Here is a 14661-nt window from a genome sequence, read left to right on the forward strand (position 1 = left end):
CACATAGACACACACATACACAGACACACACATAAACAGACACATAGAGATACACACACATAGACACACACAGACACACATACACATAGACACACACACATATAGACACACACACACATAGACACATATAGACACACACACAGACATAGACACACAAAGACAGACACAGACACACAGACACCAACACACATAGACACACACACATAGACACACATACAGACACACAGACACACAGTCACACAGACACACATAGACACACCCAGAAACACACATAGACACACAGACACACATACACATAAACACACACACAGGCACACATATAGACACACACAGGCACACAGACACGTCCTAGAGAGAGACACACACACACAGACTTACACACAGATACACACACACACACACATACTGGGAGGTTGGTGCTGGACCTACAAGCCCTAGGGACATACACACACACACACACACACACACACACACACACCCGCCCTGGGGCCTCCAGCCCGAGACGCTGCGCCTCAGGGCCCAGGCCTGTCAAAGTGCAGACACAGGAAGGAGAGATGGAGGGACCCGCAGAGGGCCTCCTGCCCACCGCCCCCACTCTCCCCAGGTCTCCCCTTAGCCCCCCACTCTCCTCAGATCTGCCCCTCAGCCCCCCACTCTCCCCAGGCCTTCCCCCTGCCCCCCACTCTCCCCAGATCTGCCCTTCAGCCCCCCACTCTCCCCAGGTCTCCCCCTCGGCCCAGCCCAGGCAGCCTTCACTACTCCGACGAGGACGTCACCAAGTACAATGACCTCATCCCGGCGGAGAGCAGCAGCCTGACAGAGAAGCCCTCGGAAATCTCCGACTCTCAGGTGAGGGGCAGGAGGGCCTGGTGCCCGCTCACGGTGGGGGTGGTGTGTGAAGCCTCCACCCTGGAGTATGGGCCTGCCCACCGCTTCCTGCCCTCCTCCCTTTATGGGCTGGAAAGACCGAGGGACCCCAGGAAATCCCCCGGACGGCGCACTGAGGTCAACCGCCACGTCCGAGCTGTGCTCAGTCTGCCCCTGGGCTGGTGGGGTCCCTGGAACTCCCAAGAGCAAGAGTCTTGCAGGAGCCCCCTGACACGCTCCGTCCCCGGTCGTCCTGGCCTGTCTCGTCGAAGACGAGGGGGACGCAGACACCGGAGCCCTGCTCGGCCGGAGCCGGAGAACAGCTGAACCTAGTTAATCAGGGTCAGAATGAGCTCCAGAAGTGGGGGGCTGGGCCCCCAAGGTTGGAAAGTAGTGCGGACCATTAAGGCGTTAAGCTTTGGAGCTTCAGACCCGAGTTGCGTCCTGGCTCTGCTGCCCAGGAGTCAAGGGCGTCGTGGGTGTACTGAGTAATATCTTGAAGCCTCAGTTTCTCTCGCTGCAGAATGGGCTCATGGGACAGTGGGGAGGATTTGCTGAGGTTACGTTCAGTGAACGTCAGCTCTTAATACTGAGAAGGGGACGGTGCCTTTGGGAGACATGGAGCTTTAGAGAGGCTGCCATTGGTTGGTCAGGCAGGGTCATGCATGGACACTCTGCCCCAGGCTTTGGGGAGAAGGGGTCTGGTGCATTCCAGCCGAGTGATGTTACAGCCTCTCGCCCCAGCCCTCCTGGCCTTGGCCAAGCCTGCTGGTTGCCAAGGAAGGGGCCGCAAAAGGCCACGGTGTCCCACGCCCTGGACCTCCTGTCCGGTCCTGGGAGAGGGTGAGAAGGAAGAGAGGCCAGCGGGAAGTGGGGCTGCTGGTCGGGCAGGAGGTGCCAGCCAGCCTGGGGTCCGGTCGCAGCCCCGTGGACCGAAGGCCTCTCCCTTGCTCATTGTTGTCTTGCTCAGCTCCAGGGTTACCATCGGGCTTGGCAGAGCCGGTGAGGCTGGAGCTGACACCACAGCTCAGAGCGGGCAGGGGCCAAGACGCAGCTTAGCCTGGTTTACGTGGGGACCCACGTGATCCAGGTTGTGGCGTCTCGTTGTGAGTAGTTAACTGTTTGCTGCCACGCCCGTACTGGCACTCACTCGGCCATGCTTCCTGAAGCACACTCTTCTTTCTTTCTCCCCAGAGGTGGTGATGAGCCTTTGGCTTGTCGGTTCCCAAAGCAAAAGTCAAAAAGGTAGAGGGACACTTCCCTGGTGGCCCAGTGGTTATGACTCTAGGCTTCCAATGCAGGGGGCACAGGTCCAATCCCTGGTCAGGCAGCTAAGATCACACATGCCTCACAATGCAGCCAAAAACCAAGATTAAAGGGACTCCCCGTGTCAGTGGACCTGTCACCAAGGGCTTCTTGAGCCCCTTCCCGTCTGTGGAGAGGGCATCGTGGTGGCCGGCAGAAGAGGCTCCCTGTTGACTCTGCTCAGCCCCCCTGACCTTCTGCAGAGGGCACTGTGATCGACGTTCATCAGCTAAGCCCCGACCTTTCAGAGAGTAACCCTCTGAGTCCACAAGGGACTGCCCCAGTCCCGGGAGCTCTTTGTGAGCACCCTGCGTGAGTCTGGGGGACACCCACATGGGACACAGAGCTGGCCCCTGAGGCATGCCAGGGCCCCCCAGCCTTGAAGAAGTTGCTGGAAGAAGAATTCCCATCCCAGGAGCAGCCCACTTCAGAAGTCACCCCAGGATGGACAGAGCACCCGGAATCCTGCTTAGAGCTATTGGTCTCATTTATTCAGAACAAGCCCTTCACTTGAACACTGTTTCCATAGCAAACTGGGACCAGTCACTACCCTGCCCCCTGCCCTCTCCAGGAGCACACACCCTAGAGAGGAGGCTTTCTGGTTCCAGAATGCCAGATCTGAGGACCACAGCCCAGACCTGGAGCTCTGCGTGCAGCCTTTGGGATAGTTCGGGGTTTGATTTGGGGCTGGATTCAGTTGACTTGGGTTTATTTACTCTGTCCTTTTTCTTTTTGGGGGCGTGGTGGGGGGCTGCACCATGCAGCATGTGGGATCTTAGTTCCCCGACCAGGAACTGAACCAGTGCCCGCTGCAGTAGAAGCAGAGAGTCCTAACCACTGGACCACCAGGGAATCCCTGGGTTTATTTACTCTGAAAGCTAAGTTCCCTGAGGGCAGGAGACACGAGTTCAGTCCCTGGGTCAGGAAGATCCCCTGGAGAAGGAAATGGCAACCCACTCCAGTATTCTTGCCTGGAAAATGCCATGGACAGAGGGACCTGGTGGGCTACAGTCCATGGGGTCAGAAGAGTTGGACACAGCTTAGCAACTAAACCACCACCACGAGTTCCCTGAGGGCAGGGACCGTGACAGTTGTGTTCATGCCGTACCCTGTGTCCTGCACGTCACTGGGAGGCAATCACTCTGTGCGTGTCTGTTGAAACCATGAAAGGGTCATTGGAGAAGGTCATCAGGCTGAACAGACTCAAGACCAAGTATGGTTAGCAGGATAGAGAATCAAAGATTTGTGGTTGTAAGTTATTCCTTTTCAACCAGCATCAGATCTCAGACATTCAAAGAGGCCCTTCACAGTGGCTGATGACAACAGCTGCACCCGCCGTGGGCCACCCGAGCGCCCCACCACAGGGTAGCTTCACCCGCCCCTCCGAGGCAGGCCTCAGTCACATCTTCTTTGTATGAATGGAAAAATGGGTCAGAGCGCTTAAGCGAGTTGCTGCTGCTGCCGCTGCTAAGTCGCTTCAGTCGTGTCCGACTCTGTGCGACCCCATAGACAGCAGCCCACTAGGCTCCTGCCGTCCCTGGGATTCTCCAGGCAAGAACACTGGAGTGGGTTGCCATTTCCTTCTCCAATGCATGAAAGAAAAGTGAAAGTGAAGTAGCTCAGTCGTGTCCGACTCTTAGCAACCCCATGGACTGCAGCCTACCAGGCTCCTCCGTCCATGGGATTTTCCAGGCAAGAGTACTGGAGTGGGGTGCCATTGCCTTCTCTGTAAGTGAGTTGACTCAAGTCCAAACATGCAAACTCAGGATCTGGGCTCCGGGTGGGCTGGAGTGGGGGGCAGATGGGAGACAGAGCAGCTGGCCGCCCTCAGATGTCCACTGAGTGATGCTCAGCGTACCAGTGCCCTGGGGCGGGGGGACACGGACTGGTGGCCGAACCTCCCAGGGTCTGCCTGGGCCCTTTCATCTCTGCAGACGCCAGCGCTCTCCATAAATGACTCCCCGTGCTGCTTGCTCGCCCCCGTGAGAGGCAGCTGGACTGCACGTCAGTGTCCAGAACAAGCGGCACCCAGCCTCACGACTTCTAGCTCCGGTGCTCACAGTCCTCCTGGGCACCTCCTTCAGGGTCAGCAGCCAACCCCCGACCCCTCAGGCCGGCTGTCTTCCTGAAGTCCCCGCCCCCCAGGCCCCCGGAGAGTGAATTCCGCCCGTGCCACCTGGTTGGAACTCTAAATCAGACCACCCAAAAGTCACCCTCCAGAACTGGATTCTTCCATTTCTAGCTACCCAGCCATTTCCCTGTAATATGGGAATAAACACAAAGTCAAGGCTTCTTACAAACAAACACACATGCTGCCATGTGGGAAAGGCCAGAACGGGGCTGTGGGTGGAGGCTGGAGGAGGGAGGGGCCGGTTTCCCTCCAGAAGGCACAGGGTGGGGCTAGGGGCCGTGTCTGCAGGGGTCTAGGAGAAGGAGGTTCCCCGGCAGGGGGACCCACAAAGGCTGAGGCTTCTGTGATGGAACTTCTAAAGACGAAGTATGGCCACCGTCCAGCTTCATTTCAAAGTCAGAGCCCACGATGGGTAGAAAAATCACATAGTTAGCACACAGTAAATCTCAATGGGAGAGAAATTCCAAGGCGATGGCAAGCCTCTCTTAATCAGTACTCAGTTCTCTGTGATGTCCTGGGTCAGCCCTGTAAGCTCATTATCGTGAAATTGAGCCTATAAGAAAAAGGAATTATCAATCAGTTCCGTTCAGTTCAGTCGCTCAGTCGTGTCCGACTCTTTGCAACCCCATGGACTGCAGCACACCAGGCCTCCCTGTCCATCACCAACTCCCAGAGTTTACTCAAATTCATGTCCATTGAGTCAGTGATGCCATCCAACCATCTCATCCTCTGTTGTCCCCTTCTCCTCCCACCTGCGATCTTTCCCAGCATCAGGGGCTTTTCAAATGAGTCAGCTCTTCACATCAGGTGGCCAAAGTATTGGAGTTTCAGTTTCAACATCAATCTTTCCAGTGAATATTCAGGACTGGTTTCCTTTAAGATGGACTGGTCGATCTCCTTGCAGTCCAAGGGACTCTCAAGAGTCTTCTCCAACACCACAGTTCAAAAGCATCAATTCTTCGGCGCTCAGCTTCCTTTATGTTATCAATACATAGGACATGTTAGATTGTATATTGTTCATTGAGCACCCAATCTGAAGAGTAGGAGTGGCTCTAAGGGTTGTTTAAGAAAGGCACTTCCTAACCCATGACCCCTGGGGGAGGCCTGGATGGAGTTAGTGGCCACGCACAGGTCGGGCCCTCTCTAGCACCTGGGAGGAGTAAGGAGCCCAGGAACCCTGGAGGAAAATGTCCTCCGGGGGGAACCTGGACCACAGGTCGGGGAGGGGCTCCAGCTGCCAGTCTCCAAAGGAGCTGCCCAGCATAACACCCCACCTGGGGCAACACTTTCCCACCAGGCTTCTGAGATTCCACAAGATAAGGGCTCCCAGGTGGACTCCCCAGTGGCGCAGTTAGTGAAGAAGCCACCTGCAGGAGACTCGAGGGAATGAGGGTTCTGTCCCGGGCCAGGAAGATCCCGTGGAGGAGGGCATGGCGACCCACTCCAGCACTCTTGCCTGGAGAGGCCCGTGGACAGAGGAGCCTGGCACGCTGCAGTCCAGGGGGTCACAGAGAGTGGGACACACACATACCAAGGGCTCTCTGCCTGGTCCCCAAGCCCAGGACAGCACTTGCCTGTCTCCTGCTGATCCGATACCACTGTCCCTGCTTCCAGAAAGAAGCAGAAAAGAGGCCTTCCTTTGCTCCCTCTCTTTTGTCTCGGCCCTTTCTCAGGGTCCTCCCTCCCTCAGGTCCCCACCTCGCTCACTCTGAGCCTGGAGGCTGCCCTCTCCCCCTTCCCCGGGCCCCGGTAATTGCTGATGGAGTGGCTTTGAGCTGCTGTTAAGAGGCCTGGGAGCTGAAGCGGTGGCCTGATTGCCTGGCAGCCAGGGACTGGCCATGAAAGGCCCCCTTTGTGCTGGGCCGGCGACTGGGAAGCTGCATTCAATTACTGAGGGCCGGGCAAGAGTTGAAAGCAGGAGTGGGAGCCCCTGGTCCCCCCCCTCGCTTTCTTTCTTCTCTTCTTACCCCACCCCCATCCAGAAAAGAAACAGATGTTCTCCGAGGTGGAGACAGAGGGGAGTGTGCATGCAGAGACCCCCTCCTGCGGTGTTGGGGAGCTGGGGAAGGGGCGGGCCAGACTCTAGCCGCCCCCCGACCCCCGCCCCGCCACACCCCTCCTCTACTGGCTTGGTGTCCCAGTCCGGTGGCACACAGTAGGTGCTTAACTTAAGGTGCTCCTTAAGGCAGGAGATGATTTGATGAATGGGCTTTGGTTTGGGCCCCAGGAGGGCCAGAGAGGCTCCTTCCCCACCCTGCTAGTCACAGCTTCATCCTGGGGGTGGCAGTGGGGTTGTGGGCAGTCAGGAACCAAGCATTCTCCTTCCGAGGGTGTCTCCTTCCCTGGGTCAGCCTCCCCTTGGGACTTCCCTGGCGGTCTAGTGGTAAGTCTGCGGTGTGAGTTCACTCCCTGGTCAGGGAGCTAAGATCCTGCAAGCTGCTCGGTGCGGCAAAAAGAAACTCAATTGAAGATATGAGTCAGTCTCCCCTATCCTGTGCCCCTGTGATCCTTCCCAGAGGGGCTTCAGGCCCCATGTCACACAGACCCCTTTCACTTTCCCCCTAATGATACCTTTACGCTGTTCTCGCATATATTAGCTCAGTTCATCCTGTTAACGTCAGGACCCACCCATTGTACTGACCGGGATACTGAGGCCGAGAGAGGATAAGTGATAGGCCCACACTTACCCAGCTGGGAAGGGACAGAGTCAGGTGGTGCCTCTGTCTTCCCCCCCCTAGCCTGGAGACTCATTCACTCCAGACCCACAGTGATTTGGGGATGCCTCTCCAAGGCTGGGGCCTGGGGCTGGCTGAAGTTCTGGAACATCTCGCAGCCACTCCAGCCGGTTGATGGTGCCCTCCAAGAGGGCGCTGACCTGCAGGGAAAATTGTGGGGGCCGTCTCTCAATCCCCACACTCACAGACCCTCACTGCGCCCGGATCCCAGGGACCGCGCCCCACCAGCCTCCCGTATCCTCCACGTCTGGCTCAGACCTCCTACCCCTGGGCCGGCCTCACTGCGGCCCGGGCTTCAGGAGCCCACCCCCGGCCCCCTTGCCTGCCCTTGGCACACGGAGCCCTGCGGTCTCTGCAGCCCCTTTGTTCGCTCCTGGGCTGGCAGCTGGGCTGTCAGCAAAGAAAGCGCTTGTATTGTGCTGCTCTGCGTCACGGGGAGCACGAGCGAGGGAGAGTGAGGGACTCTCCATTGTCGTGGCCCTGCCTGCCAAGACGGTGGGGGTCCTGGGAGTGCCTGCTGGGGTGGCGGGAGCGCTGTGGGGGCTGGGGAGGGGGAGGGAGGAGGAGAGCCAGAGCACATGAATCAGCAGAGCAGTCTGGGAGCATTTAACATCCCCCTCGAGGACAGAGGAGTTCCCCTTCCCATCTTGTGACCTCCAGGCAGGAGTTCGGGAGTTCAGAGCGTGTGTACATTTCGGAAAATCAGGCCAGTCCGCGCTCAGGTCCAGCTCATCCTTTCCTTGGGCAAAACCATCACTCTCTCATCAGCACTCAGGTAGTAGCATCATCGTAGCTGCAGCACAGAGGTGTGAAATTTAAAGACGCAAGTCAGCGTTTCCTCCTGTCTGGCAGAGAGCCTGCTCCAGAGTTGGTGTCATTTTAGTTCTGTGCTTTGTACCCATTTCTCTTGAAGGCTTAGATGCCATAAAGGGCTTTGAGTTCCTGAAAACAGGTGCACACTACCTTTCCCATACATAGCTCAGAACCTTCGGGCAAGGGCAACGCTCCATTTTCTTTTTTTTCCTTTTCTAAGATTTCTGTGCTTAGCTTCTGGCTGCGGTGGGTAGAGGCCGTGCGCAGGCTCCCCTCTGCAGGGGCTTCTGTGTCGTGGGGCAGGGGATCTAGGCGCGCTCCGGCTTCAGTGGTTGTGGCTCACGGGCTCAGCTGCCCCGGGGCATGTGGAATCTTCCCAGACCAGGTATCGAACCGGCGTCCCTTCTGTTGGAAGGTGGGTTCTCAATCATCAAACGACCAGGGAAGCCCTCCATTTTCTTCGCCTGTAGAGCAAGACACAGATGATTATCCCGGACTTGTTTATACTAGGCTCACTGGACTGCAGGGTTTTGCCAATGTGTATTCCACTCCGGCTGATAAAATGAATTTACTGCCTCTAAGCATGTATTCACTGGGCAGAGATGAGGCAACTCGAGCTTGGTCTTCTGGAATGATATTTGTTGAGCATGTACTGTTCACTAAAACCAGTGCATCCCTTCCAGAGAGTTCTAAAGGCCTTTCCATCTGCTGTCTTTTTAGTTCTCAAAACATCACTGGGAGCTGGGGGTGGGGAAGAGATACATGATATTTTTAGCTCCACAATTCAGAGTCGAATGTTACTTTACAAACCAGATGGACTCTTGTCTTGCACCGATTTTCCCAAAAGCCAGCTAGAGCACGGGCCAAGGATGCCAGAATATCAACCGTATTAAGGATAATTTAATTTTTTTTTATTTCTCCCCCAGAGCCTCAGGGTCATCACCGTGTGAAAATTCAGAACTTCTGTTAATAACCTTTCTCATGCTTCTTTTGTAACTGAGTGTGGCTTTTGTTTTGGATCACACGTGGGTGAGCATCAGCATTTTGTTCAGCGCCAGGAGCCTCTGAAGGCCTTCCAATCTGGTCCTGGCTTTGTCCCCAGTCACACAGTAAGTCAGAGGCTGGACCAGGACTGGAGCTCAGTGTATCGTGCGTGGGCCTCTGCTTTACTGTCTTAAAGATTTGTTTTTATTTATCTATTTGGTTGCATCAAGTCTCGGTTGCAGCGCATGGGAGCTTCTGTTGCAGTGTGCGGACTCTCCAGTTGGGGTGTGCCAGCTCGGTAGCTGTGTTCAGGCTCCAGAGTGCTCAGGTGTACTTTCTCCGTGGCATGGAGAGTCTTAGTTCCCCAACCAGGGATCAAACCCACATCCCCTGCGTTGCCAGGTGGATTCTTAACCATTGGACCACCAGGGAGGTCCCTGAACCTCTATTTTTAAGTGTCGGTTGGTTATTCTTCAGGTTCGATGAGGCCAGCAGATCAGGAGATGACTGCTAGTGGAAAGATAGCTTGCTATTCACAGATCCCCAGAAGAGCAGGCACAACAGGCCACGTGGAGCCACACGACCAGGTACCAGGCTTGGTGAGGAGGCGGATGGAGCAGGAAGGAAACAGGAAAACTCACCCCGTGCCCTGTATTCAGATTCCCAGAGGCAGGGCCGGAGAAGGCGATGGCACCCAACTCCAGTACTCTTGCCTGGAAAATCCCATGGATGGAGGAGCCCGGTGGGCTACAGTCCATGGGGTCGCGAAGAGTCAGACACGACTGAGTGACTTCACTTTCACTCTTCACTTTCATTCATTGGAGAAGGAAATGGCAACCCACTCCAGTGTTCTTGCCTGGAGAATCCCAGGGACGGGGGAGCCTGGTGGGCTGCCATCTCTGGGGTCGCACAGAGTCGGACACAACTGAAGCGACTTAGCAGCAGCAGCAGAGGCAGGGCAAGCAGGCTTAGCAGAGTTTGAATGAATTCAGGGGACCCTGGAGGGTCGGGGCTGCCCCTAGTTGTCTGGTACCTGACCCTGGGGTGACTGGAGGCAGGCAATAGTGGGTCCAAGTCAGCGTGTAAGCGCCCATCAGAGGAGGCAATGCAGGCAGGGGCTCTGGGCATAAAAAGCTGCTTGCTCTCTAAGACCTGTCTAGTCTTGGGAGGGGCAGTCCCTCCAGGGTCAGCAAAAATAACAAAGCATCAGAAATACAGAAAGGAAAGAACCATGACGCGTGCAACCTCGGAAAACACCATACTAAATGAAAGAAGCTCAGACACAGAAGCTGCATGTGGTGTGATTCCATTTTTATGCAATATCCAGAATGGGTCAATCCGGGAGACGAGAGTGGATGGGTGGTTGCCAGGGGTGGGGTTGGGGGCAGCAGGTTGGGGAGGAGGAAGTGGGGAGCGACTGCTTAGTGGGCACAGGGTTTTACTCTGGGGTGATGACGGAAATGCTTTGAAATGAAAAGAAGTGATGGCTGCCCGACAGTGTGCACATACCGAATGCCGGTGAATCAGACCCTCGACTGTGGTGTGAATTTCACCTTGATTTTTTTTCTTTTACGGATTCATGGAGCTCTTTTTCTTTTTTAATCGAAATTTATTTTTCAGTTGGAGTATAATTGCTTTTCAGTGTTGTGGTGATTGCTACTGTGTAGTATGAATCAACTATAAGTGTTAATATATACATATATTGTGTATATATATGTATAACATATATATATTGTGTATATACGTATACATGTATATATATAACATATTGTGTATATATGTATAACATATAACATATAACATATATGTATAACATATAACATAAATGTATAACATATATATTCCCTCCCTCTTGAGCCTCCCTCCCACCCGGCATCCCATCCCTCACTTTGATTTTTTTCAAAAGCTTAGAACTTGGGTCTTGTGGGTCACGTCGGCGTCCGCAGGCTCTGTGCCAGCTCTGGAGGAGACACTTCCTACCCATCACGTGTTCTGAATGCCTTTCACCCCCGTGGCAGACTCGGGGCTGAGATGCTCACGGTGCAGGGCGCGGAGGAGGCTGAGAGGCGATTTGGCCCGGAGTGCTCTGCGCCTCCCAGCCCTGACTGTGCCGACGAGTCCCCAGGGTCACTGACACCCCATCGGTTCTCTGTCCTCCCAGGGAAGCGACAGCGAGTACGAGGTTGACGCGAGCCACCAGAAGGCCCATTCTTTCGTCAACCACTACATCAGCGACCCCACCTATTACAACTCCTGGCGCCGCCAGCAGAAGGGCCTCTCTCGGGCCCAGGCCTACAGCTACACGGAGAGTGACCCGGGCGAGCCGGACCACGCCACCCTCTCCAACAGCAGCAGCGCCCAGCAGGGCAGCCTCTTCCGGCCCAAGGCCAGTCGGACCCCAACGCCCCAGAACCCCCAGAACCCCCCGAGCCAGCAGAGCACCCTCTACCGTCCCCCCAGCAGCCTCGCCCCCGGCTCCCGGGCCCCCATCGCAGGGTTTTCATCCTTCGTTTGATGTCGTCCTCGTCCTCGTCCTCTTCCTCGTCCTGGTCCTCCTCGGCGGAAGAGGAAAAAGAAAACACGGCACCCAGCTCCTCTCCACCCCTCCCCGCACCGCCTGCCAAAAAACAAAAACACCAAGAAACCAAGTCAACTTTTCACCTCCTGAGTTTATTTTTCCAGAGATTCCAGGGCCAGCAAAGCCGGTGTGGAGAAGCATGGAGAAAAACCGCGAGGGGACGTGTGTGGCTTCGAGATTGTGGGGTTCGCTGCGGCTTCAAGAGGCTGAGCGGGGGGCGGGGTGGGGGCGGCTACGGTGGACGCCGGTGAGTTTAGGCCGATGGAGGGAAGGAGGCAGGGAAGGCAAGGACTGGAGGGCCGTCAGGTGGGCGTGACCGGGGCCAGGAAGCTTCTGGAAGTCCAGCCGGCTGCACCTTTCCGCATGTGCTGCAGCTCGGGACCCAGTGCTGGCTGGTGCCAGGACGGGCCTCCCGGGGGGCAGGCGCCCCTCCCCCCGCCCCCTGCAGCCTGCCTCCTCCCCCGCCCAGTGTCCCCACCAAGCATCTGGTTTATTTAGGAAAACGAAACCAGCTCAGGGGTGAGACTGCCTACCCAGCTCCTTGCTCCTAACTGACCTTTCTGTTGTGAACACAAGGAAGAGGAGGTCCCTGGGGCTGGGGGGATGCTCCCAACTCCTACCCACTGAACCCAGTCATTCCTTTACTTGAATTCACTTACCCACCCCCATCCCCTGAGCACAGACTGAGAGAGATGGACTCGGGAACGGGGTGGGGGGCGGGGGGGGCGCCGGCCCAGCATCCCTGGAATAACGGAGCGTGGGGCAGGCTGTCGGGACTGGAAGAAGGATGCTTGGACTTTCTTCTTTCTTCTAATTCAGGTACCATCTGCCCCCCCCCCACCCACCTTCTTAAAGGAAGACAGAAAAGGGGGCTACAGAGACAAGAAAAGGGACTGCAGGCTAGGCTGGGGTGAGGCATGACACCTTTACACACACACACACACACACACACACCACCCCCTACATAGACACACCATGCACTCGCAAGGAAAAGGGTCCAGGGATCCTCCCCAGGAGAAATCTCTTTGGGTCCTCCTAGCCAGCAGGACACTCACTTTAAGATCTGTGTCCCTCGTTCCCAGCCTACTGTTCTTCGTGTCTAAGACCCCTGCCGCCTCAGCACAGGGGCGCAGGAGCCCAAGGGGCGGGCCAAGTCCCTGGTGCAGAGGCTGGAGCTCCCAGCACCTGGTTTACAAAGGCAGAGGCCACCGCAACCCTCAGAAACGTCTTCCAGACTCGGCTCAGCAAGGAGGGGCCTCCTCCAAACTGGACACGAGCTCCCGGGGTGTACAGACAGGCCTCCAGAGGAGCGGGTCAGATGGGACCACGGGACAATTGTAGCTGATGGGAGGCAGAGCTTTCACACACACACATGTGAGTTGCCCTGAGGAATGTTCTTTAAAAAGCTACTTCTGGTGTCCTGGGTCTTCCCATCAGCTCAGAGTTTCCGGATGCAAGGGTTTAAGGAGGAGCCTTTCCAGCAAATTCCCTGGGTGCCCACCCCACCCCACCCACCCCGGAGCCCTGCAAAGGGGCCCACCCCCCAGGCTCCTCTGGGAGAGGGGTGGCCGAGGTGGAACCCCTCAGTGGGGAGCTCCAGTCCCAGTCGCCCGCCAGGCTGACCACCGGGGAGGAGGCCACGCCCCACTGAGGGCAACGTGGAGAACGAGGAAGGAGCTGAGAAACAAGCCAAGGACGTTGCAGGGCTGTCCCCCTCCCCACCAACACGGGTGCCTGGAATGGAACCAGGGCCAGGGGCCGGTGGAAAGGGCATGCCACCCAGCTGGGGGCTCCTCCCCAGGCACTGGGACCCCCAGGAAACATGATGGGGAAAAGTGGGAAGATGGCTCCACATACGGCTGACCCACCTCTGGGGTCCAAACAGCACCTTCCCAGCTCAGGGGGTCTAGAAAGGGAAGCAGGGTCTTTCCCCCCAGGGAGGACACAGGCCTGAGACTCATCTGGCAGTTGCTCTTCCCTCCCTCTCTCTTTAGAACCACCTCATCCGTTTCTCTGCTGTGTGTTGAACCATAGAAAGTTCTTCCTGGTTTACATGAAGAACCTCTTTTTGCCCAGCCCAGGGAGGGACTGGGGGGAGGGAGCCGGGACTGGGAGAAACGCTGTGTGTACACTCGCATACAGGTCATAGGAGGCCAAATCCCTTTTGCCTTCCGCGGGTCACCTTGTGCATTAAGACGCTCGCCCTCCCCGCCCCACGCGCGCCTCCACACCCGCGCTGACGCTCGCGTGCACCTGTGGGGCGGCGCCCACGCTCACCTGGGCTCTCGCTCACCTGGGCTCACGCGTGCGTGCGCGGACACACACACACGCACACACACACGCACACACACACACACACGCACACACACACACACACACACGCACACACACACACACACACTGCGCGGCGTACCTGCGTCAGCAAGCCCCTCGGAGGGGCCGACTGCCTCCAGTGAGACAGGCAGCGTGAGGCTCGCCCGCGTGAGGCGAGGCTGGGCTCTGTTGTCTGAAAGGGCAAGGCGAGGACACTGCCAACCAGGGCTCTTCGAGGAGCCGGGAGGCGGGCGGCCCCCGGTGAGAGTCCCGCCCTCCGTCCATCCCCACCCACCTGGAACGGTGCCTCCACCGCCCCAGCCACACCTGGAAGCCCGGCTCCCAGCCGTGGGCCTCTAGATTTCCCGGGGGACTGATCCTGTCCGTGTTTACATATCTGCTGGGGCAGTGGCGGCTCCTGTCCGGACACCTGGCCGCGCTGGAAAGGTGTGTGTGGGCACAGCCCATGGGTCACGGGGAGCCTCCCTGCCCTTTGGCTTCTTGGGCCCGTGACCTCAGACCCCGTGTTGGCCTGACTCCCCCTGGAGCGGGCTCACCTGGGGACAGCGCCTGGCTCCTCACCTGGCCCTGCCCCGCCGTGCCCTCCGGAAACCTGGTGTTGCCCCGGGCAGCTCACACCTGGCGCACTAGCACAGCCTTTGCCCTCCTGGCCGCGCCTCCTGTGTTCACGTCCCTTCAGCACCCAGACAGCCAAGACGACCAACCAAAACGCTGCCCGCGGCTCCAGAAGCGCCCTCCTCCCGGGGCTCCATGGAGTCCTCGGCGCCGGCCGCCTCCCCTCCAGTCTCCGGACTGACACTGCCCAGACTCAGAAGGAAGAGAAGGCCTCCGGCCGCCCCGCCCAGCGGCTCGCTGGCCCGAGGTCTTCTGTCTCTGCCCGCACTTCCCTGGGCAGAGCTTTCAAAGGTGCCAGA

General features: G+C 57.3%; 1 protein-coding gene across 1 annotated transcript in view; it reads left to right on the top strand.

Annotated features, from left to right (window-relative positions):
- Nucleotides 1-11350, top strand: part of SDK2 (sidekick cell adhesion molecule 2) — a 161183-nt gene extending 149833 nt beyond the window's left edge. The window contains exons 47-48 of the mRNA XM_068977528.1: nucleotides 723-849; nucleotides 10997-11350. Coding sequence (XP_068833629.1) covers nucleotides 723-849; nucleotides 10997-11350 — 481 coding nt within the window. The remainder of the gene's footprint in view (nucleotides 1-722; nucleotides 850-10996) is intronic.
- Nucleotides 11351-14661: the final 3311 nt, after the last annotated feature.

The sequence above is a fragment of the Capricornis sumatraensis genome, chromosome 8 (genome assembly GCF_032405125.1).
Source record: "Capricornis sumatraensis isolate serow.1 chromosome 8, serow.2, whole genome shotgun sequence".
Taxonomy (NCBI): domain Eukaryota; kingdom Metazoa; phylum Chordata; class Mammalia; order Artiodactyla; family Bovidae; genus Capricornis; species Capricornis sumatraensis.